General features: G+C 46.3%; 1 protein-coding gene across 1 annotated transcript in view; it reads left to right on the top strand.

Moving 5' to 3' along the window:
• The window catches only part of SLC38A1 (solute carrier family 38 member 1), a 163,813-nt gene that overhangs the window by 89,337 nt on the left and 57,561 nt on the right, over window positions 1-16,915 (top strand). The window contains exons 8-10 of the mRNA XM_063927356.1: window positions 8,970-9,052; window positions 15,138-15,196; window positions 15,313-15,435. Coding sequence (XP_063783426.1) covers window positions 8,970-9,052; window positions 15,138-15,196; window positions 15,313-15,435 — 265 coding nt within the window. The remainder of the gene's footprint in view (window positions 1-8,969; window positions 9,053-15,137; window positions 15,197-15,312; window positions 15,436-16,915) is intronic.

Below are 16,915 nucleotides of genomic sequence, written 5' to 3'. Positions count from 1 at the left end.
CACATTATGCCAGGTAGAGCCCCATTTTACACATTACTCCAGGTAGAGTCTCTATCACACATTATGTCAGGCGGAGTCCCCTTTTACACATTACACCAGGTAGAGTCCATTTTTACACAGTACGGCAGGTAGAGCTCACTTTTACACAGTATGGCAGGTAGATTCCCCTTTTATACATTATGGTAGGTAGAGCCCCTTTTACACAGTACGGCAGGTAGAGTCCCCTTTTACACAGTATGGCTGGTAGAGTCCCCTTTTACTGTTACGCACACCAGTGCTAACAGGAGTATACCGGTGTATGAACAAAGAGGGATGCGAGGCAAAACGAACTCACAGACAGTATAACACAACATACACAGGAGGTGATGGAATAACTAATAAACACAAAATGAACGGGGAAGCCCAAAGGCTCAGGAATTGGGTGTCTCCCTAGTGTCAGGAATGCTCAGATGGAATAGAGCGGACAATGAAGCGAGATGTAGTGATTTAACATGTGGAGCACCCAAAATGATGTTGCTAAGAGCAACAGGAAAAACCCCAAAGGGTTACCAACGGGTGTGGGAATAAACTCCTTGGTCAAAGATAGAAATATAGACACAAGGAGAGTATCCACAATCCTAACCCCCACTTGCAGGGCACAGGTTCAGCTTACTGCCACTAAACTGACACCTGGACGCCCTGCACAGTGAGAGAGGATTAAGCAAGCAGGTCTGAGAGTACAGCCGCAAACCTGCTGGGTTCACAGAATAGCAAAAGAACCCCAGCAGGTTAAACAACTGACTCCAGTCTTACTGCTAGGTCCGGATTGGCAGAATGAAGTACCGAATCCCAAGGCCTATTCGCAGTAAGCAACAAGTAAATACAAAGTCACACAGTACTAGCTAACTCTCTGGAACTGACTAACAAACAAAGATTCAGCAGCATTTGCCTAGCCTGAGAGGATGGTTTATATAGCAGGTGCTGTCCACGCCCCACTCAGACCTCACAGACTGTGAGCACAAAACCAGCGCCGGATTCCCTGCCGTGCACAGAGCCTGTAACCACTACACAGTAAAAACCCGGACCGGAGTATCAGCTGCGCTCAGGTTACTTCGCTAACACTTGCCTCCCGGTTGCCATGGCGACGTGGCAGTACAGAACAGGAGATCCTAACATTTACACAGTACGGCAGGTAGAGTCCCCTTTTACACAGTATGGCAGGTAGAGCACCATACATCCCTCCCTTACCCTTAGGGTGTAGTGTAGTGAAGGGTGTAGTGTAGTGTACTGTAGTGTCGTGTAGTATAGTGTAGAGTGTGTAGGCACTTACATGATTTCTCCATTCTGCCTGCGCTGCTGCCGGCTCCTGACCCAGAATTCACTCCCTCTGTACACTGCACTGCAGGAGCGCAGCACATGGGGGATTTAGTGGCCAGTGCTGCCGCTGACTATATGCACAATGGAGCGGCCATCAGCAGGGGGAATATGCGGCCACTCGGGGTGTATGTAGACGGTGCGCCCCACAGGGCAAATGCGTTGTGAGCAATGCACCTTCTGCACACACCTGCCCCACTGTTATAATTGCCCCCTAAACAGCACCATTTACCCCTGATCCAGCATTTACCCCTGATCCAGGAGAGGAGGGGGATTAAACAGAAAAAGACATTTGTTCATTGTTCATAGCATGCAGCTTATCCTGCTGCTCTAGGCTGCGAGACATTGGTGGCAGTGTGAGCAAAGCCACCGTATGGGGATGATCCAGGATACTATCCCGCGCATCCGCTATGAAATAGCTTGTGGCCCCAGCGGGAAACATCAGGGGACCCAATGTAGCCTATATAAAGGGGCTGCTCAGGACCGTTAGTGTTGTGTGCTGAGGTGACCCGCTGAAAAAGGAGCCACGCTGCGAGCTACGGCAGCGCTGACAGGCTCCAGCAACTCCGAGTGTCTCCCCACCAGCCCCGGTGTTTTCCTGCTCCTGATGGAGGCTTGTGATCCAGCGGGGAAGTGGCAGCCACGGCGAAGAACGCCGGAGGTCGGTGGTGACAGGCACAGCCCACCCTGAGAGTTGGTCCCAAGTGGGATTTGGAGAGCAGTGACCAGCCACCCTCTATGCCGGAGTGGAGGCAGAGACCAGGAGCTTGGGGCTGCGGGCACCAGGCACAGGGGAGCGGGAGCAAGACGAGCGGCCGTCAGCAGGGGGAATATGCGGCCACTTGGGGTGTATGTTGAAGGTGCACACACCTAGTTACGGCCCTGAGCAGTTACGTACAGTATATAGCACAGCATATTCGTGGTGCCTCACAATTGGGATCAAAATAGTAATAAAACTAGACTGGGTAATAACAGACCAGACAAAGAGGTTAAAGGGCCCTGCATGCATGCTAACAATCTATAGGTAAATAGACATTGACACACAAGGATAAGTGCTACATATTGCTTATTGGTCCAGCCACATTGCAGCGTTTCTTGGTGGATTGTATGATTCGGTCACACAGGAATGTTGGCCTGGGCTCAGGAGGTGTTAGGGCTGCGTCACCGGCTGCAGGGATTCTGGGAGTCAGCATACCGACCCTAGCAACCCGATGGTGGGGGGGCGAGCGCAACAAAGGGGCCCTACACACTCGGCGATGCGCCGCCGATACGGCCGACGAGCAACCCGGCGGCGGGGGGGCAGTGACGGGGGGAGTGAAGTTTCTTCACTCCCCCCGTCACCCGGCTGCATTGAAGTGCAGGCAAATATGGACGAGATCGTCCATATTGGCCTGCATGCACAGCCGACGGGAGATCAGCGATGAACGAGCGCGGGGCCGCGCATCGTTCATCGCTGGAGTCTCCACACTGAAAGATATGAACGAGTTCTCGTTCATTTATGAACGAGATCGTTCATATCTTTCAGAATATCGGCATGTGTGTAGGGCCTATAAGCCCGCTGTGCTCGCCTCAGGTTCTATTCCCACTTTCTGGGTGTCGTGTGGAATTGAGGCTGGCTGTTGGTCGGCATTCTGTGTGCCGGAATTTTTTGCGTTTGGGATCCCGGCGTCGGCTTGCTGATCAGCGCCGGTCAGCTAACCGCATCCCACCAGGAGGATGTGAAAGTGGAGAAAGAAAATATTTAAAGTTATGTGTGGTCTGCATATAATTGGCTAGGATATATAGTGGAAGTTATGTATTTCTGGAATTTGATAAGCTTTGATAAGCTTGTCTGCATGAGTTTTCAGGGAATGCTTGAAGGTTTGGAGGCTATAAGAAAGTAATAATGTGTGTAGGAGGGAACTCAACAGAGTGGATGAAGCCCAAAAACAGTTCTGCAACTGTAAATTGAAGTGATGAGGGATGCAGCTCTTGCACTGATTGGAGAAGTCAAGATGGGAGATTTTTTGAGTTAAGAGATGTATGTTGGTGTAGTTTGGTTAATAGCTTTATGTGTTAGTAAAAGTATTTTATGTTGAATGTGGGAACATAAAGGTAACCAATGGAGACACTGACAGAGCGGAGCAGCAGATGATGAACGTGTAGCGAGGAAGACTAGCCTCGCAGCTGTATTCAAAATAGATTGCAGTGGTGAGAGTCTGTTTTGAGAAGACTAGTGATCCCCCAGATGGTTTGTTGTGGTACCATGTTCTTTCCATTTGAAGATGATGGATTTGATGGTGCTCCGGGAGATCATCAAAGATTTGGTTATTCCCAACCCTGATTTGTACCTAACTGTGTCCCTATTTGGAGAGCTCCTTGGTCTTCTTGGTGCAATGCGTCTTGCTTAGTGGTGTTGCAGCCTCTGGGGCCTTTCAAAAAAGGTGTGTTTATACCGACAGATCATGTGACACTTAGATTGCACACAGGTGGACTTCATTTCACTAATTATTTGACTTCTGAAGGTAATTTGGTTGCACAAGAACTTTTGAGGGACTTCATAGCAAAGGGAGTGAATACATATGCACATGCCTATTTTCAGATTTGTATTTATAAAAATTTGTTTTTATATAAATTTTTCTGCAGCGGGGTACACTGGGATTCCACAGTCAATACATCGGGGTTTAGAGTTGGATCTTGAGCCGAGGCACCAACAGGCTAAAGCTTTGAGTGTTCCCAGGATGCACTGCACTGCCCCTTCTATAACTCCGCCTTCGGGCACTGGAGCTCAGTTTGTAAGTTCGTGCCTGTAGAGCAGGTCACTAAAAGGTGGGGCCGCGATAGGCAGCCCTGAAAAGAGCTTTTTAAGAAGACTTCAAGGTCCGCAGCACTGTTTGTCATTTTGACATTCTGTGCTGCGGCTCCATCACCTACCCAGCAGCGCTGCATACTCTCGCGGCTGGGTTCCCGGGTACTTGCAGCGGAGGCGCACCGGTCTTCAGGCACACCACCGCTGACGCTCTCCTGGATCGCGTGGCTGCACATCAGGGAAGAGGTAAGAGGGTCCTTCAGGTGGGACCCACCGGTAAATCGTGGTCCCAGGAGATGGACCGCGCTGCTAGCGTGGACACTGTACTGCACAGGGACCCCACTATATCCACCAGGGCAGAGAGCACAGGTCGGATTTACTAAAATCCGTTTTACACCTGCCCCATCGGATCAGGTCTCAAATGATCTCCTTGACTCCGGAGGTTCGTCTGTCACTGAGCTGGTGGCTACAGTACCAACAGTTGAGTAGGGGCCGTCCCTTCTGGATCTCCAACTGGGTCCTCCTGACAACGGACGCCAGTCTGCGGGGTTGCTGCTAAGAATTATGATGCCTATTTGTTCAGAACTTCCAGGTTTTTGGCTTTTCTGCAACAGGGCCTAGATTTAGGCCTTCGTCTGGCCTCCCTCAAGGTTCATATATCTGCCTTGTCGGTGTGGTTTCAGAGAAAAATTGTGTCTATTCCTGATGTTCATACTTTCACTCAGAGTGTTTTACGGATTCAGCCTCCCTATGTCCCTCCTGTGCCTCCATGGGTTCTGTCTGTTGTCTTAAATGCCCTACAAGAGTCTCCATTTGAACCTCTTGAGTCTGTGGACCTTAAATGCCTCACGCTTAATGTTGTGTTTCTGCTGGCTATTGCCTTTGCTAGGAGGGTGTTGTCCACCCTTTTTGATTTTTCACCGTGATCGGGCAGTTCTTCGAACTCACCCTGGTTATCTACCTAAAGTGGTATCTTCTTTCCATCTTATCCAAGAGATTGTGGTTCCGGATTTTATCTCTTCTGGTTTGTCTTCCAAAAAACGGTCTTTGGATGTGGTACGGGCTCTCTGTATCTACGTGTTGAGGACTGCATCTATCCGGAGGTCAGATACCCTTTTTTTTCTTTTTGGTTTTCACAAACGTGGCTGGCCTGCAAATAAGCAAACCTTGGCCATATGGATTAGAATCGTGATTGCACAAGCTTATGCGCAGGCTGGACTCCCAGCTCCTGCTGTTATTAAAGCCCATTCTAATCGGTCTGTTGACCTTCTTGGGCGGCCCGCCGTGGCGCGTCCGCTGAACAATTGTGCAAGGCGGCTATGTGGTCCTCCGTGAACACGTTTATTAGGTTCTATGCCTTTGATACTTCTGCCTTCCAGGATGCTTCCTTTGGACGCCGGGTTCTTGTGCCCGCTAAGGTACGTCCCCTCCCATGAGGAACTGCTTTAAGACATCCCCGATGTATTCCCTGTGGAATCCCAGTGTACCCCGCTGCAGAAAAGGAGATTTATGGTAGACTTACCATGTTTAAATCTCTTTCTGCGAGGTACACTGGATTCCACAGGGCGCCCACCCTGACGCACATAGCTTCTTTGGGTTTGTATGGCTTTAGCCGCTGGCCCCTTCTCCTGTCGTGAGCATGTGGTTCTATGTGACTAACATCTTCCGTCTCTTTTACCGGCTACTGCATTGGACTGGTTAACGAAACTGAGATCCAGTGCCCAGAGGCGGGTTTATAGAGGAGGCGTTGCAGTGCATCCTGGGAACAGTCAAAGCTTTAGCCTGTTGGTGCCTCGGCTCAAGATCCAACTCTACACCCCCGATTTATTCCCTGTGGAATCCAGTGTACCTCGCAGAAACATATTTAACAATGGTAAGTCTAACATAAATCTCCTTTTCTCATTTCACTTCACCAGCTTAGACTATTTTGTGCAGATCCATCACCTAAAATTCAGATTAAAAAAAATTAAATTACAGGTTGTAATGTAACAAAGTAGGTAAAATGACATGGGGGGTGAATATTTTTGCAAGGCTCTGTATGTATTAATCCACATACAAATCATACTGAAATCTGAAACGGCCGATAACTTTGTCAAGAGACATGGTATAGATGGTATAGATTGAGAAAAGCAGAGGACCTGCAGTACTCCATCTGATAGAGGAAGCAAAAAAGGAGGTGCATTTAGAGAAACGAGCACTGAAAGAATGATTTGATAAGTAGGATGAGAACCAGGATAGGATTATGCCAGGTGGTTCAGGGAAAGAATTGAGTAGTATGCTGGTTGAGGAAGAGCATATAATTCATTTAAAATACAATTTAATTTCAGGTCTTATCTATCTTGTCCTTGAAGTAGGAAGCAACATCATGTGCACTGATAGTAGCTGGTGGGCTGGGTGTGTGAGGGGTAAGAAGTGATTTAAATGTATTAAAAAGTCACTTGTTAAGCTGGGTACACACTAGACAATATTTTGAATGATTTGCCCAATTCCAACGGATCAGAACAACAAAATATTCAAATCGTCCAGTGTGTATGCCTTTCAATCAGAGTGGTAGATAGTCTTATATGTGGGTAAGTCACTTGGAGTACTAAATTTAGGTGTTTTGTTACTTTAGAGTGCCATGGTTGACATCTAAGTCTACGTGAAGTGTGATGGGTAGCTTGAGCCACTTCATCAAGGGCTTTTTCTAGTGTTTGGTTAAGGTATGATTCAGAAGAGGTGAATTTTAAGTTGAAATTTACTGATCTTAGATGTTCAACTGTTTGTTTAACTTTTTAGTAATACATTTTGTGTATTTAAACACAAAACTGTCCCTTGACTGAATGTCAAGATATACTTTATGACTATGAATGATCTCTCTCCAGTAAAATTTGCAATATATAACCATAGGCTACTATAGGCTAACACTGTTTTCAGATGCAAAATGCACCCGCAGGGAACACATATGTAATCCCAGCGTGCGGGATGCCGGCTTGTCAGTATCCCGACAGTGGCATCCCGCCTGCCAGAATGCCGGCAGCGGGGTGAGCGCTACCAGTCCTTCTGCGGGCTAGCTGCACTCGCGACGCTGCAGGCTCGGTGGCTCACTACACATGCCACAGGGTCTATTCCCACTCTATAGGTGTCGTGGACACCCACAAGTGGGAATAGCTCCTGTGAGCCGGGATTCCATTTGTCGGCTGTCGGGATTCCGTTGTCGCTACCCTGACTGCTGGGATCCCGACATTCAGTAAATTGATTGCCTTCCACCGGCAGAATGCTTCTCATTCCAGAGCTTGGTAAGTCCGACTGCCTAACAACCCACCTAGAAACTTATGGGGGCTGCATTTGCAGTAAAAAATAGAGCAACTGCAGTAGATATCCGAGATGCCTCCATGGTACATCTGGTGGATACTTAACTACTTAACTGACAATTTTTTCCCCAAAAAAACGCTCAGAAATTGTCGTTTTAAATAAGTGGATTAGTTGAAGAACATGAATTTAACCTTATCCAAAATGATTTTAGGGGGGGTTAATTTACATTTTCCCAGCGGATGCCGTTGTCTGCAGCCACTGGGTGGGGGGTCCTGCCGTGCTGACCGATCAGCAGTGATCGGCAGCATGGCAACACTGGGGGAGGGTGCAGGGAGGTAGAGGGAAGTTTCCGGTCACTCTGACAGCAGTAGCCGCTGCTAATACTATACTAATACTGCTAATACTGTGACTGGTTGCATTCTGTGCGACCAGGTCAAATAAAGCACTTGCTTGTATGGTCGCATCTGATGCGACCATGCCAGACAAGTGGTTAATATTTGCAAAAATCCACCAATTTTTTGTGAAGCATTATCCAGTTTTCCTTGAGATACTGTATATTGTATGCTTTCAGTGTAAATGTTTTTGTCCAATTTTAGTCATAAAAATAAATTTTATATGTATTTATCTTATTGGTTTCTACAATATTTCTATATTATCATCTATCAAAAATACTGATTAGAAAAGACAATTTTTTATCACAGACAAATATTTGAGTGCTCAGAAATCTGTATTGTGTTTATTAAGGAAATTTGGCTACTGTGATGTACTCTGCTCCTTTACCTTGAAATTTGCATACACGCACATATATAACAAGGGGATGAAGTATATGAGTTTATGTATGTATACACACATACATACACACACACACACACACACACACACACACACACACACACACACACACAGCACCCATATACAGATAGCAAATTTAGCCCTAAATGTGTACAATGGCCCTCATTCCGAGTTGTTCGCTCGTTAGTGGTTTTCGCAACGGAGCGATTTGTCGCAAACTGCGCATGCGCAATGTTCGCAGTGCGTCTGCACCAAGTAAATTTGCAAAAAAGTTAGGTATTTTACTCACGGCTTAACGAAGAAATTTCTTCGTTCTGGTGATCGGAGTGTGATTGACAGGAAGTGGGTGTTTCTGGGCGGAAACTGGCCGTTTTATGGGTGTGTGTGGAAAAACGCTGCAGTTTCTGGGAAAAACGCGGGAGTGGCTGGAGAAACGGGGGAGTATCTGGGCGAACGCTGGGTGTGTTTGTGACGTCAAACCAGGAACGAAACTGACTGAACTGATCGCAGTGGCAGAGTAAGTCCCGAGCTACTCAGAAACTGCAAAGAAATTTCTATTCGCAACTATGCAAATCTTTCGTTCGCAATTCTGCAAAGCTAAGATTCACTCCCAGTAGGCGGCGGCTTAGCGTGTGCAAAGCTGCTAAAAGCAGCTAGCGAGCGAACAACTCGGAATGAGGGCCCATATTGTGAAACGTATTGTGGCCTCTTCAAGTGACCAATGTTTCAATTTGCATTACAGGCCATGGTATCTGGATGGTTGTTTTCTCCTGGTTTTCGTAACTGTTGGAATCATACTGCCATTGTGTCTTCTCAAGAATTTAGGTATCATATATTTTTCACAAAATGAATATATTTTTTAATTCTTGCTCAGGTGTTAGGTGGAAGGGGTTCAGTTTTCTCATCCCTCATCTATGTAAACAGATATAAAAGACATCAGCCAAATGCAGTTTCACTCAGATGCGCAACTTCAGTCTTACAGTCTTCGAGTTTTGGTTTTGCATCCTACATTATGTTATATATTTGCATGTACTGTATACGTAAAGCCGACCAAAAAAAAATATCACACTAATAATGTGTGACACTTAAAACATGGAATATTTGCCAATATTTTCTATACAACTCAAAGTAAAAGCGCATTAGAGTTATCTAGAAACATTTATTAATAACATTAATGTACATATTAATAAACTAAAAACTGCATATTTATGCATGAAAATACAGCCATCAGTTTCATCTTTAACATTTTCTTAAAATATGGACAAATTTGGTACTAGCCAGGGATAGTTCTGGCATCAATATGCATATGACACCTTTATCCATTCTATTAAGAAATATTAGATGGAAATATGGCCAGTAATATGTATGTATGTTTTATATTACCAGTTTCCACGGGCACTGCTAAATGAATAAAATTAAAAACAAATAAGGGCGCTGAACACAGCTGCTGAATTTAATATATTGGTTTATTAAAAAATATATAATGTCTAACACATATCTATACATCTTATAAATAAGAAAGTTTGATTGTCTGACTGAGACAAACTCCGAAACCACTGAACCAATTGCAATGCAGTTTTCATTATTGTGTGGGTAATTTTCCCAAACAGGTTTTAGGCTAAGTTTCATCATGATCGGTTGTCAGGGGGCTGTGGACCATGCATACTGTATATATGTACATAAAGGTGTGTTATAATGACAGAAAGCCCCCTAACGTGATTGAACATACTAGATCACATGACCGTGCATTATATCCATACTATCGCACACCTGAACTACTTCGAACTGTCACCAAAATCTCATCACAGAGCCACACCTGTACCACTCCACAACAGTAAACGCCAGCATCATTCACAGAGACACTACTCATTGACAGCAGCACATCTCTGCCTCACTGCCAGCACCACATCACTGACAGCAACACTTCGCCGCCTCACTGAGAGCAACAAATCACTGCCTCACAGCAACACATCACTCACAGCAGCACATCACTGCATCACTGACAGCAGCACATCGCCGCCTCACTCATAGCAGCACTGACAGTAGCACATCACTGCCTCTGAGAACACATCGCCGCCTCACTGACAGTAGCACATCACTGCCTCACTAACAGCAACACATTCCTGCCTTAATGACAGCAGCACATCCCTGTCTCACTGACAGCAGCACATCACCGCCTCACTGACAGCAGCACATACCTGCCTCACTGACAGCAGCACATCACCGCCTCACTGACAGCAGCCCATCCCATCCTCACTGACAGCAGCACATCACCGCCTCACTGACAGCAGCACATCCCTGCCTCACTGACAGCAGCACATCACCGCCTCACTGACAGCAGCACATCCCTGCCTCACTGACAGCAGCACATCCCTGCCTCACTGACAGCAGCACATCCCTGCCTCACTGACAGCAGCACATTCCTGCCTCACTGACAACAGCACATCACTGCCTCACTGACAGCAGCTTACCCCTGCCTCACTGACAGCATCACAGCCCTGCCTCACTGACAGCATCACATCCCTGCCTCACTGACAGCAGTACATCACCGCCTCACTGACAGCAGCACATACCTGCCTCACTGACAGCAGCACATCACCGCCTCACTGACAGCAGCACATCCCTGCCTCACTGACAGCAGCACATCCCTGCCTCACTGACAGCAGCACATCCCTGCCTCACTGACAGCAGCACATCACCGCCTCACTGACAGCAGCACATCCCTGCCTCACTGACAGCAGCACATCCCTGCCTCACTGATAGCAGCACATCCCTGCCTCACTGACAGCAGCACATTCCTGCCTCACTGACAGCAGCACATCACTGCCTCACTGACAGCAGCTTACCCCTGCCTCACTGACAGCATTACAGCCCTGCCTCACTGACAGCATCACATCCCTGCCTCACTGACAGCAGCACATCCCTGCCTCCCTGACAGCAGCACATCCCTGCCTCCCTGACAGCAGCACATCCCTGCCTCCCTGACAGCAGCACATCCCTGCCTCCCTGACAACAGCTTATCCCTGCCTCACTGACCGCAGTACAGCCCTGCCCCACCGACAGCAGCACAGCCCTGCCTCACTGACAGCAGCACATCCCTGCCTCCCTGACAGCAGCACATCCTGCCTCCCTGACAGCAGCACATCCCTGTCTCACTGACAGCAGCACATCCCTGCCTCACTGAGAGCAGCACAGCACTGTCTCACTGAGAGCAGCACATCCCTGTCTCACTGACAGCAGCACATCCCTGCCTCACTGACAGCAACACATCACAGAGAGCAACACATTGCCACCTCACTGACATCAGCACATCCCTGCCTCACTGACAGCAGCACATCCCTGCCTCACTGACAGCAGCACATCCCTGCCTCTCTGACAGCAGCACATTCCTGCCTCACTGACAGCAGCACATCCCTGCCTCCCTGACAGCAGCTTATCCCTGCCTCCCTGACAGCAGCTTATCCCTGCCTCAATGACCGCAGCACAGCCCTGCCCCACTGACAGCAGCACAGCCCTGCCTCACTGACAGCAGCACATCCTGCCTCCCTGACAGCAGCACATCCCTGCCTCCCTGACAGCAGCACATCCCTGTCTCACTGACAGCAGCACATCCCTGTCTCACTGACAGCAGCACATCCCTGTCTCACTGAGAGCAGCACAGCACTGTCTCACTGAGAGCAGCACATCCATGTCTCACTGACAGCAACACATCCCTGTCTCACTGACAGCAGCACATCCCTGCCTCACAGAGAGCAGCACAGCACTGTCTCACTGAGAGCAGCACATCCCTGTCTCACTGACAGCAGCACATCCCTGCCTCACTGACAGCAACACATCACAGACAGCAACACATTGCCACCTCACTGCCTCACTGACAGCAGCACATCCCTGCCTCACTGACAGCAGCACATCCCTGCCTCACTGACAGCAGCACATCCCTGCCTCACTGACAGCAGCACATCCCTGCCTCCCTGACAGCAGCACATCCCTGCCTCCCTGACAGCAGCACATTCCTGCCTCACTGACAGCAGCACATCCCTGCCTCCCTGACAGCAGCTTATCCCTGCCTCCCTGACAGCAGCTTATCCCTGCCCCACTGACAGCAGCACAGCCCTGCCTCACTGACAGCAGCACAGCCCTGCCTCCCTGACAGCAGCACATCCTGCCTCCCTGACAGCAGCACATCACTGCCTCTCTGACAGCAGCACATCACTGCCTCACTGGCAGCAGCACATCGCCGCCTTAATGACAACAGCACATCAAAGAAATAGGTAGAGATACAAAATAGGACTATGTCCCCCTTCTCCAATCCCCAGACAGAAAAAAGGCCTAAATTAAATTGCACTGTCCTAAAGCACAGGGACCTCTGCCGATCCAGATTGCACTATATAAGAGAGGAAGCAGGACCATCTACAGGCAATCACTGCTGGACATAGCACCCAGGTTGTCTGCGCCTTCCACTGCAGATTCTTTGGCCACACAAGGCAAGCCACCCAGATGTACCAAGGAGCAGGAGGCAGACAGCGGGGGACAGCAATGATGATATCCAGAGGAGTACCGGGGCAGCCAGACACTCAAACCAGAGCAGGCAGGCAGGGCTCACACACAAGGGAAGGATTCCCAGATAAGCAGGGTAGCTGAGAGAGACCAAAGGGTGGAACAATTCTCCCAAAATTAAGTCACGCCTGGTGAACTGCCATGGCGTTATATAGGATATCAGCACAAGGGGCCAGGGTCAGATGGAGGAAGGTTGGTCCGGGCTGATATTAGCATCAAATGGGGCACAGAGAAGTAGGGGGAAAAAGCAAGGTAATTAGAGCCCAAAATAGGAGTAGAGCACTAATGATTTGTGTTGATACAACATCAAGCTCCAGGACCAGGAATAAAAGGAGACCATACACAATGCCCCACCAGAACCACCATTAAATACTTTAATTAACCAGTATACTTTAATTCAGAAGCTTTGTTCAGCGCCCCTATTTTTTCCATTTTAGCTATCTTGCTTGTGTAGGTTTCTATTTCTATTAGGAGCAGCAACTTATAACTACATTATAATATCATCACATTTATTGGTATTTTGATTTAATATTATATTTTCAGTGCCCAGTATTTTCGTTTAAATTGTGAACATTAACTATGGTTTCCGGAACTTGGCCATTATAGTCTATGGGCTGCATTATGCAATATTTTTCAGGAGAGGGATCTAGTAATCCCAGCATGCACAGTGTGATGACAATAGCGTTGCCTGGGTCTGATACCAGAGATAAAGTGATCGCATCAGTAATCACTTTTATTTTTTATGCATCGCTTGAACGGTCTCCCATTGGAGCCTATGTCCCTGCATGTAATTATTGGAATATTCCAGAGATACTTAGTTTCTTATTGCTGTGATATGTGTTAATAAGAATGTTAATTATCTTCACCAGTTGGTGAATATTGGTAAATGTTTCCCTGTAGTATGGTAATACAGAATCATTTTATTTTATGAATGCAATTGTTTTATTCTTTAAATATTATTAACTCAATGTTACAGTGTTTTGAGAAATACAAGAACAGAATTGCAGATTTGTAGCGAGATTAGACTATTTCCTAATTATAAAATATGAATTTACCTGAAATAATATTTAAGATTCCAGACATTTATTTAAATGTAAATATATTAGGCACATACATGACATATACTACAAGTAGAAATGGCATAAGTTATAAAAGCAAACTAAACCTAAATTCTCATTTTCTTTTAATAATAGTGCTACTAATTAATTCCACAAATGTATTTTTAAACGTCCCAATTACTGTAGACGATCAGCACACTTTATACATTTGCTTACAGTTGTGGCTGAAGGGGCATTACTGGATTGTAACTGGGCACTGTAACCTAGGCTCGGTTCAGAATTGCGGCTATGCAGAGTTCTTCATATATGTAATTACACTTGTTTTCAGGTGGATCTTTTACACCTAGTTTAGGGCTGGAGCAAGGTGGTCATTCCGAGTTGATCGCTCGCTAGCTGTTTTTAGCAGTCGTGCAAACGCTATGCTGCCTCCCACTGGGAGTGTATGTTAGCTTAGCAGAAGTGCAAACGAAAGGATCGCAGAGCGGCTGCAAAAAAATTTTGTGCAGTTTTAGAGTAGCTCAAAACTTACTCAGCACTTGCGATCACTTCAGACTGTTCAGTTCCTGTTTTGACGTCAGAAACACGCCCTGCGTTCGGCCAGCCATTGCTGCGTTTTTCCTGGCACGCCTGCGTTTTTCCGAACATTCCCTGAAAACGGTCAGTTGACACCCAGAAACACCCACTTCATGTCAATCACTCTGCAGCCACCAGTGCGACTGAAATGGTTCGCTAGACCTTGTGTGAAACTACATCGTTCGTTGCAATAGTACGACGCGCGTTCGCATTGCAACGCATGCGCAGAAGTGCCGTTTTTTAGCCTCATCGCTGCACAGCGAACGAACAAAGCTAGCGATCAACTCGGAATGACCACCCAAGTCCGCACTGTTAATGCCTCCCTGACTTCCACCTCTCTCCACTCCAGTCTGTACTCAATGCTGCTAGCCTGGGTCATCTTTTTCTACAAATGTACTAAATCTGCCTCCAGTTTCTAACAAGCCGTGACACTGGCATCCCTTCCTCTTCAGATTCCAATTCAAGCATCTCACACTCACTTAAAAATCCCTCACTCAATCCTCTCCCATTTACATCCCTGACTTTATCTCCCATCCGTATACGGGCTTATACAACAACTTGTGCTGCAGGAAACCCTATCTAATTGGTGTCCTAAAATGTATTGTGTTCTTAATGATAAATAAGCCAGGTATTATAATTATATTACTTGTGGTAAGTTTTAATGTGAAATTGTAGAGTGTATTTATAAACAATGACATGTACAATGTCTTTGATCCATACAGGATACCTTGGCTACACCAGTGGCTTCTCTCTGACTTGTATGTTTTTTTTCCTTGTTGTGGTAAGTTACAAATGACAGTGATTGAGCAGTTGTCATGTCAACCAATGATCAATGTGCATCTTTCATCATGTACTTCGTTTCTCTTTGTTTCCTTTCTGCTTACTGTATGAATATAGGTTGTCTACAATAAATTTAAAATTGCATGCCCCTATGAAAGTGTCAATGGAACTTCAAATAGCTTGCAGAATGCAACAGTGGAGGAAATGTGCACACCAAAGTATTTTACATTCAATTCCAAGGTAATGCTATGTTTTCTCACTCTGATGATTGTTTATTAATAATTATTTCAGTTGTCATTTTCTAGCAATGTCAGAACTTTCTTATGTTTACTAAAGTCTACTCCACTTGTCTTGCTATCTGCCAATATTGTTTTCTAAATATAATATACCCTTGCTCAAGGAGTTCAAATAAATATAAATACTTTGATATACCAATAAACTTCATATATATATATATATACATGATAGGAAATATCTAGCTCATTGTTTATATGCACTTGGGTCAAAAACTGGTTAGATAATAGGGAGCAGCGCGTTGTGGTTAATGGATCTTTTTCAAATTGGACTGAAGTGCTAAGTGGTGTGCCGCAAGGCTCAGTATTAGGACCGCTATTGTTCAATATTTTCATTAACGACCTAACAGAAGGTCTAGAAAGCATGGTGTCAATTTTTGCAGATGATACCAAATTGTGTAAAGTTATAAATGCAGAGGGGGATGCTGAGTCGCTTCAGAACGACTTAGTTAAATTAGAAGCTTGGGCAGCGAAATGGAGAATGCGCTTCAATACAGACAAGTGTAAGGTAATGCACTGTGGTAACAAGAACAAAAATAACACCTACCTACTAAATGGGGTAAAATTAGGGGATTCTGTACTGGAAAAGGACTTAGGTGTCCTCATAGATAGCAAACTAAGCAGTAGTACCCAAAGTAGGACTGCAGCAAAGAAGGCTAATAAGATATTAGCATGCATAAAACGGGGAATTGATGCTAGGGACGAGAGTATTATACTCCTGTTATATAAATCACTTGTGAGGCCACACCTTGAATACTGTGTACAATTCTGGGCACCTTACTACAAAAGGATATCCTGGAGCTAGAAAAGGTTCAAAGGCGGGCGACCAAACTAATTAAGGGTATGGAGACGCTGGAATACGAGGAAAGGCTTGCAAGACTAGGCATGTTTACACTGGAAAAGAGGAGATTAAGAGGGGACATGATCAACATTTACAAATATATAAGGGGACAATATACAGATCTTGCGCAGGACCTGTTTTTGGTTAGATCAACACAGAGAACTCGTGGACACTCGCTCAGGTTAGAGGAGAGGAGATTCCGCACAATACGGCGTAAAGGCTTTTTTACGGTAAGGACGATACGTGTTTGGAATTCCCTGCCTGAGGGAGTTGTAATGGCCGACTCAGTCAACACCTTTAAGAATGGGTTAGATAAATTCCTAATGGATAAGGATATCCAGGGTTACGGGCCATAATCAAGCACCATGGTTATTATAAAAAATAAGATTTTACTTACCGATAAATCTATTTCTCATAGTCCGTAGTGGATGCTGGGGACTCCGTCAGGACCATGGGGAATAGCGGCTCCGCAGGAGACAGGGCACAAAAGCTTTTAGGATCACATGGTGTGTACTGGCTCCTCCCCCTATGACCCTCCTCCAAGCCTCAGTTAGGTACTGTGCCCGGACGAGCGTACACAATAAGG

The sequence above is a fragment of the Pseudophryne corroboree genome, chromosome 6 (genome assembly GCF_028390025.1).
Source record: "Pseudophryne corroboree isolate aPseCor3 chromosome 6, aPseCor3.hap2, whole genome shotgun sequence".
Classification (NCBI taxonomy): Eukaryota; Metazoa; Chordata; class Amphibia; order Anura; family Myobatrachidae; genus Pseudophryne; species Pseudophryne corroboree.
The sequence above is the reverse complement of the archived record's forward strand: the minus strand, read 5'-3'. Positions and strand labels throughout refer to the sequence as shown.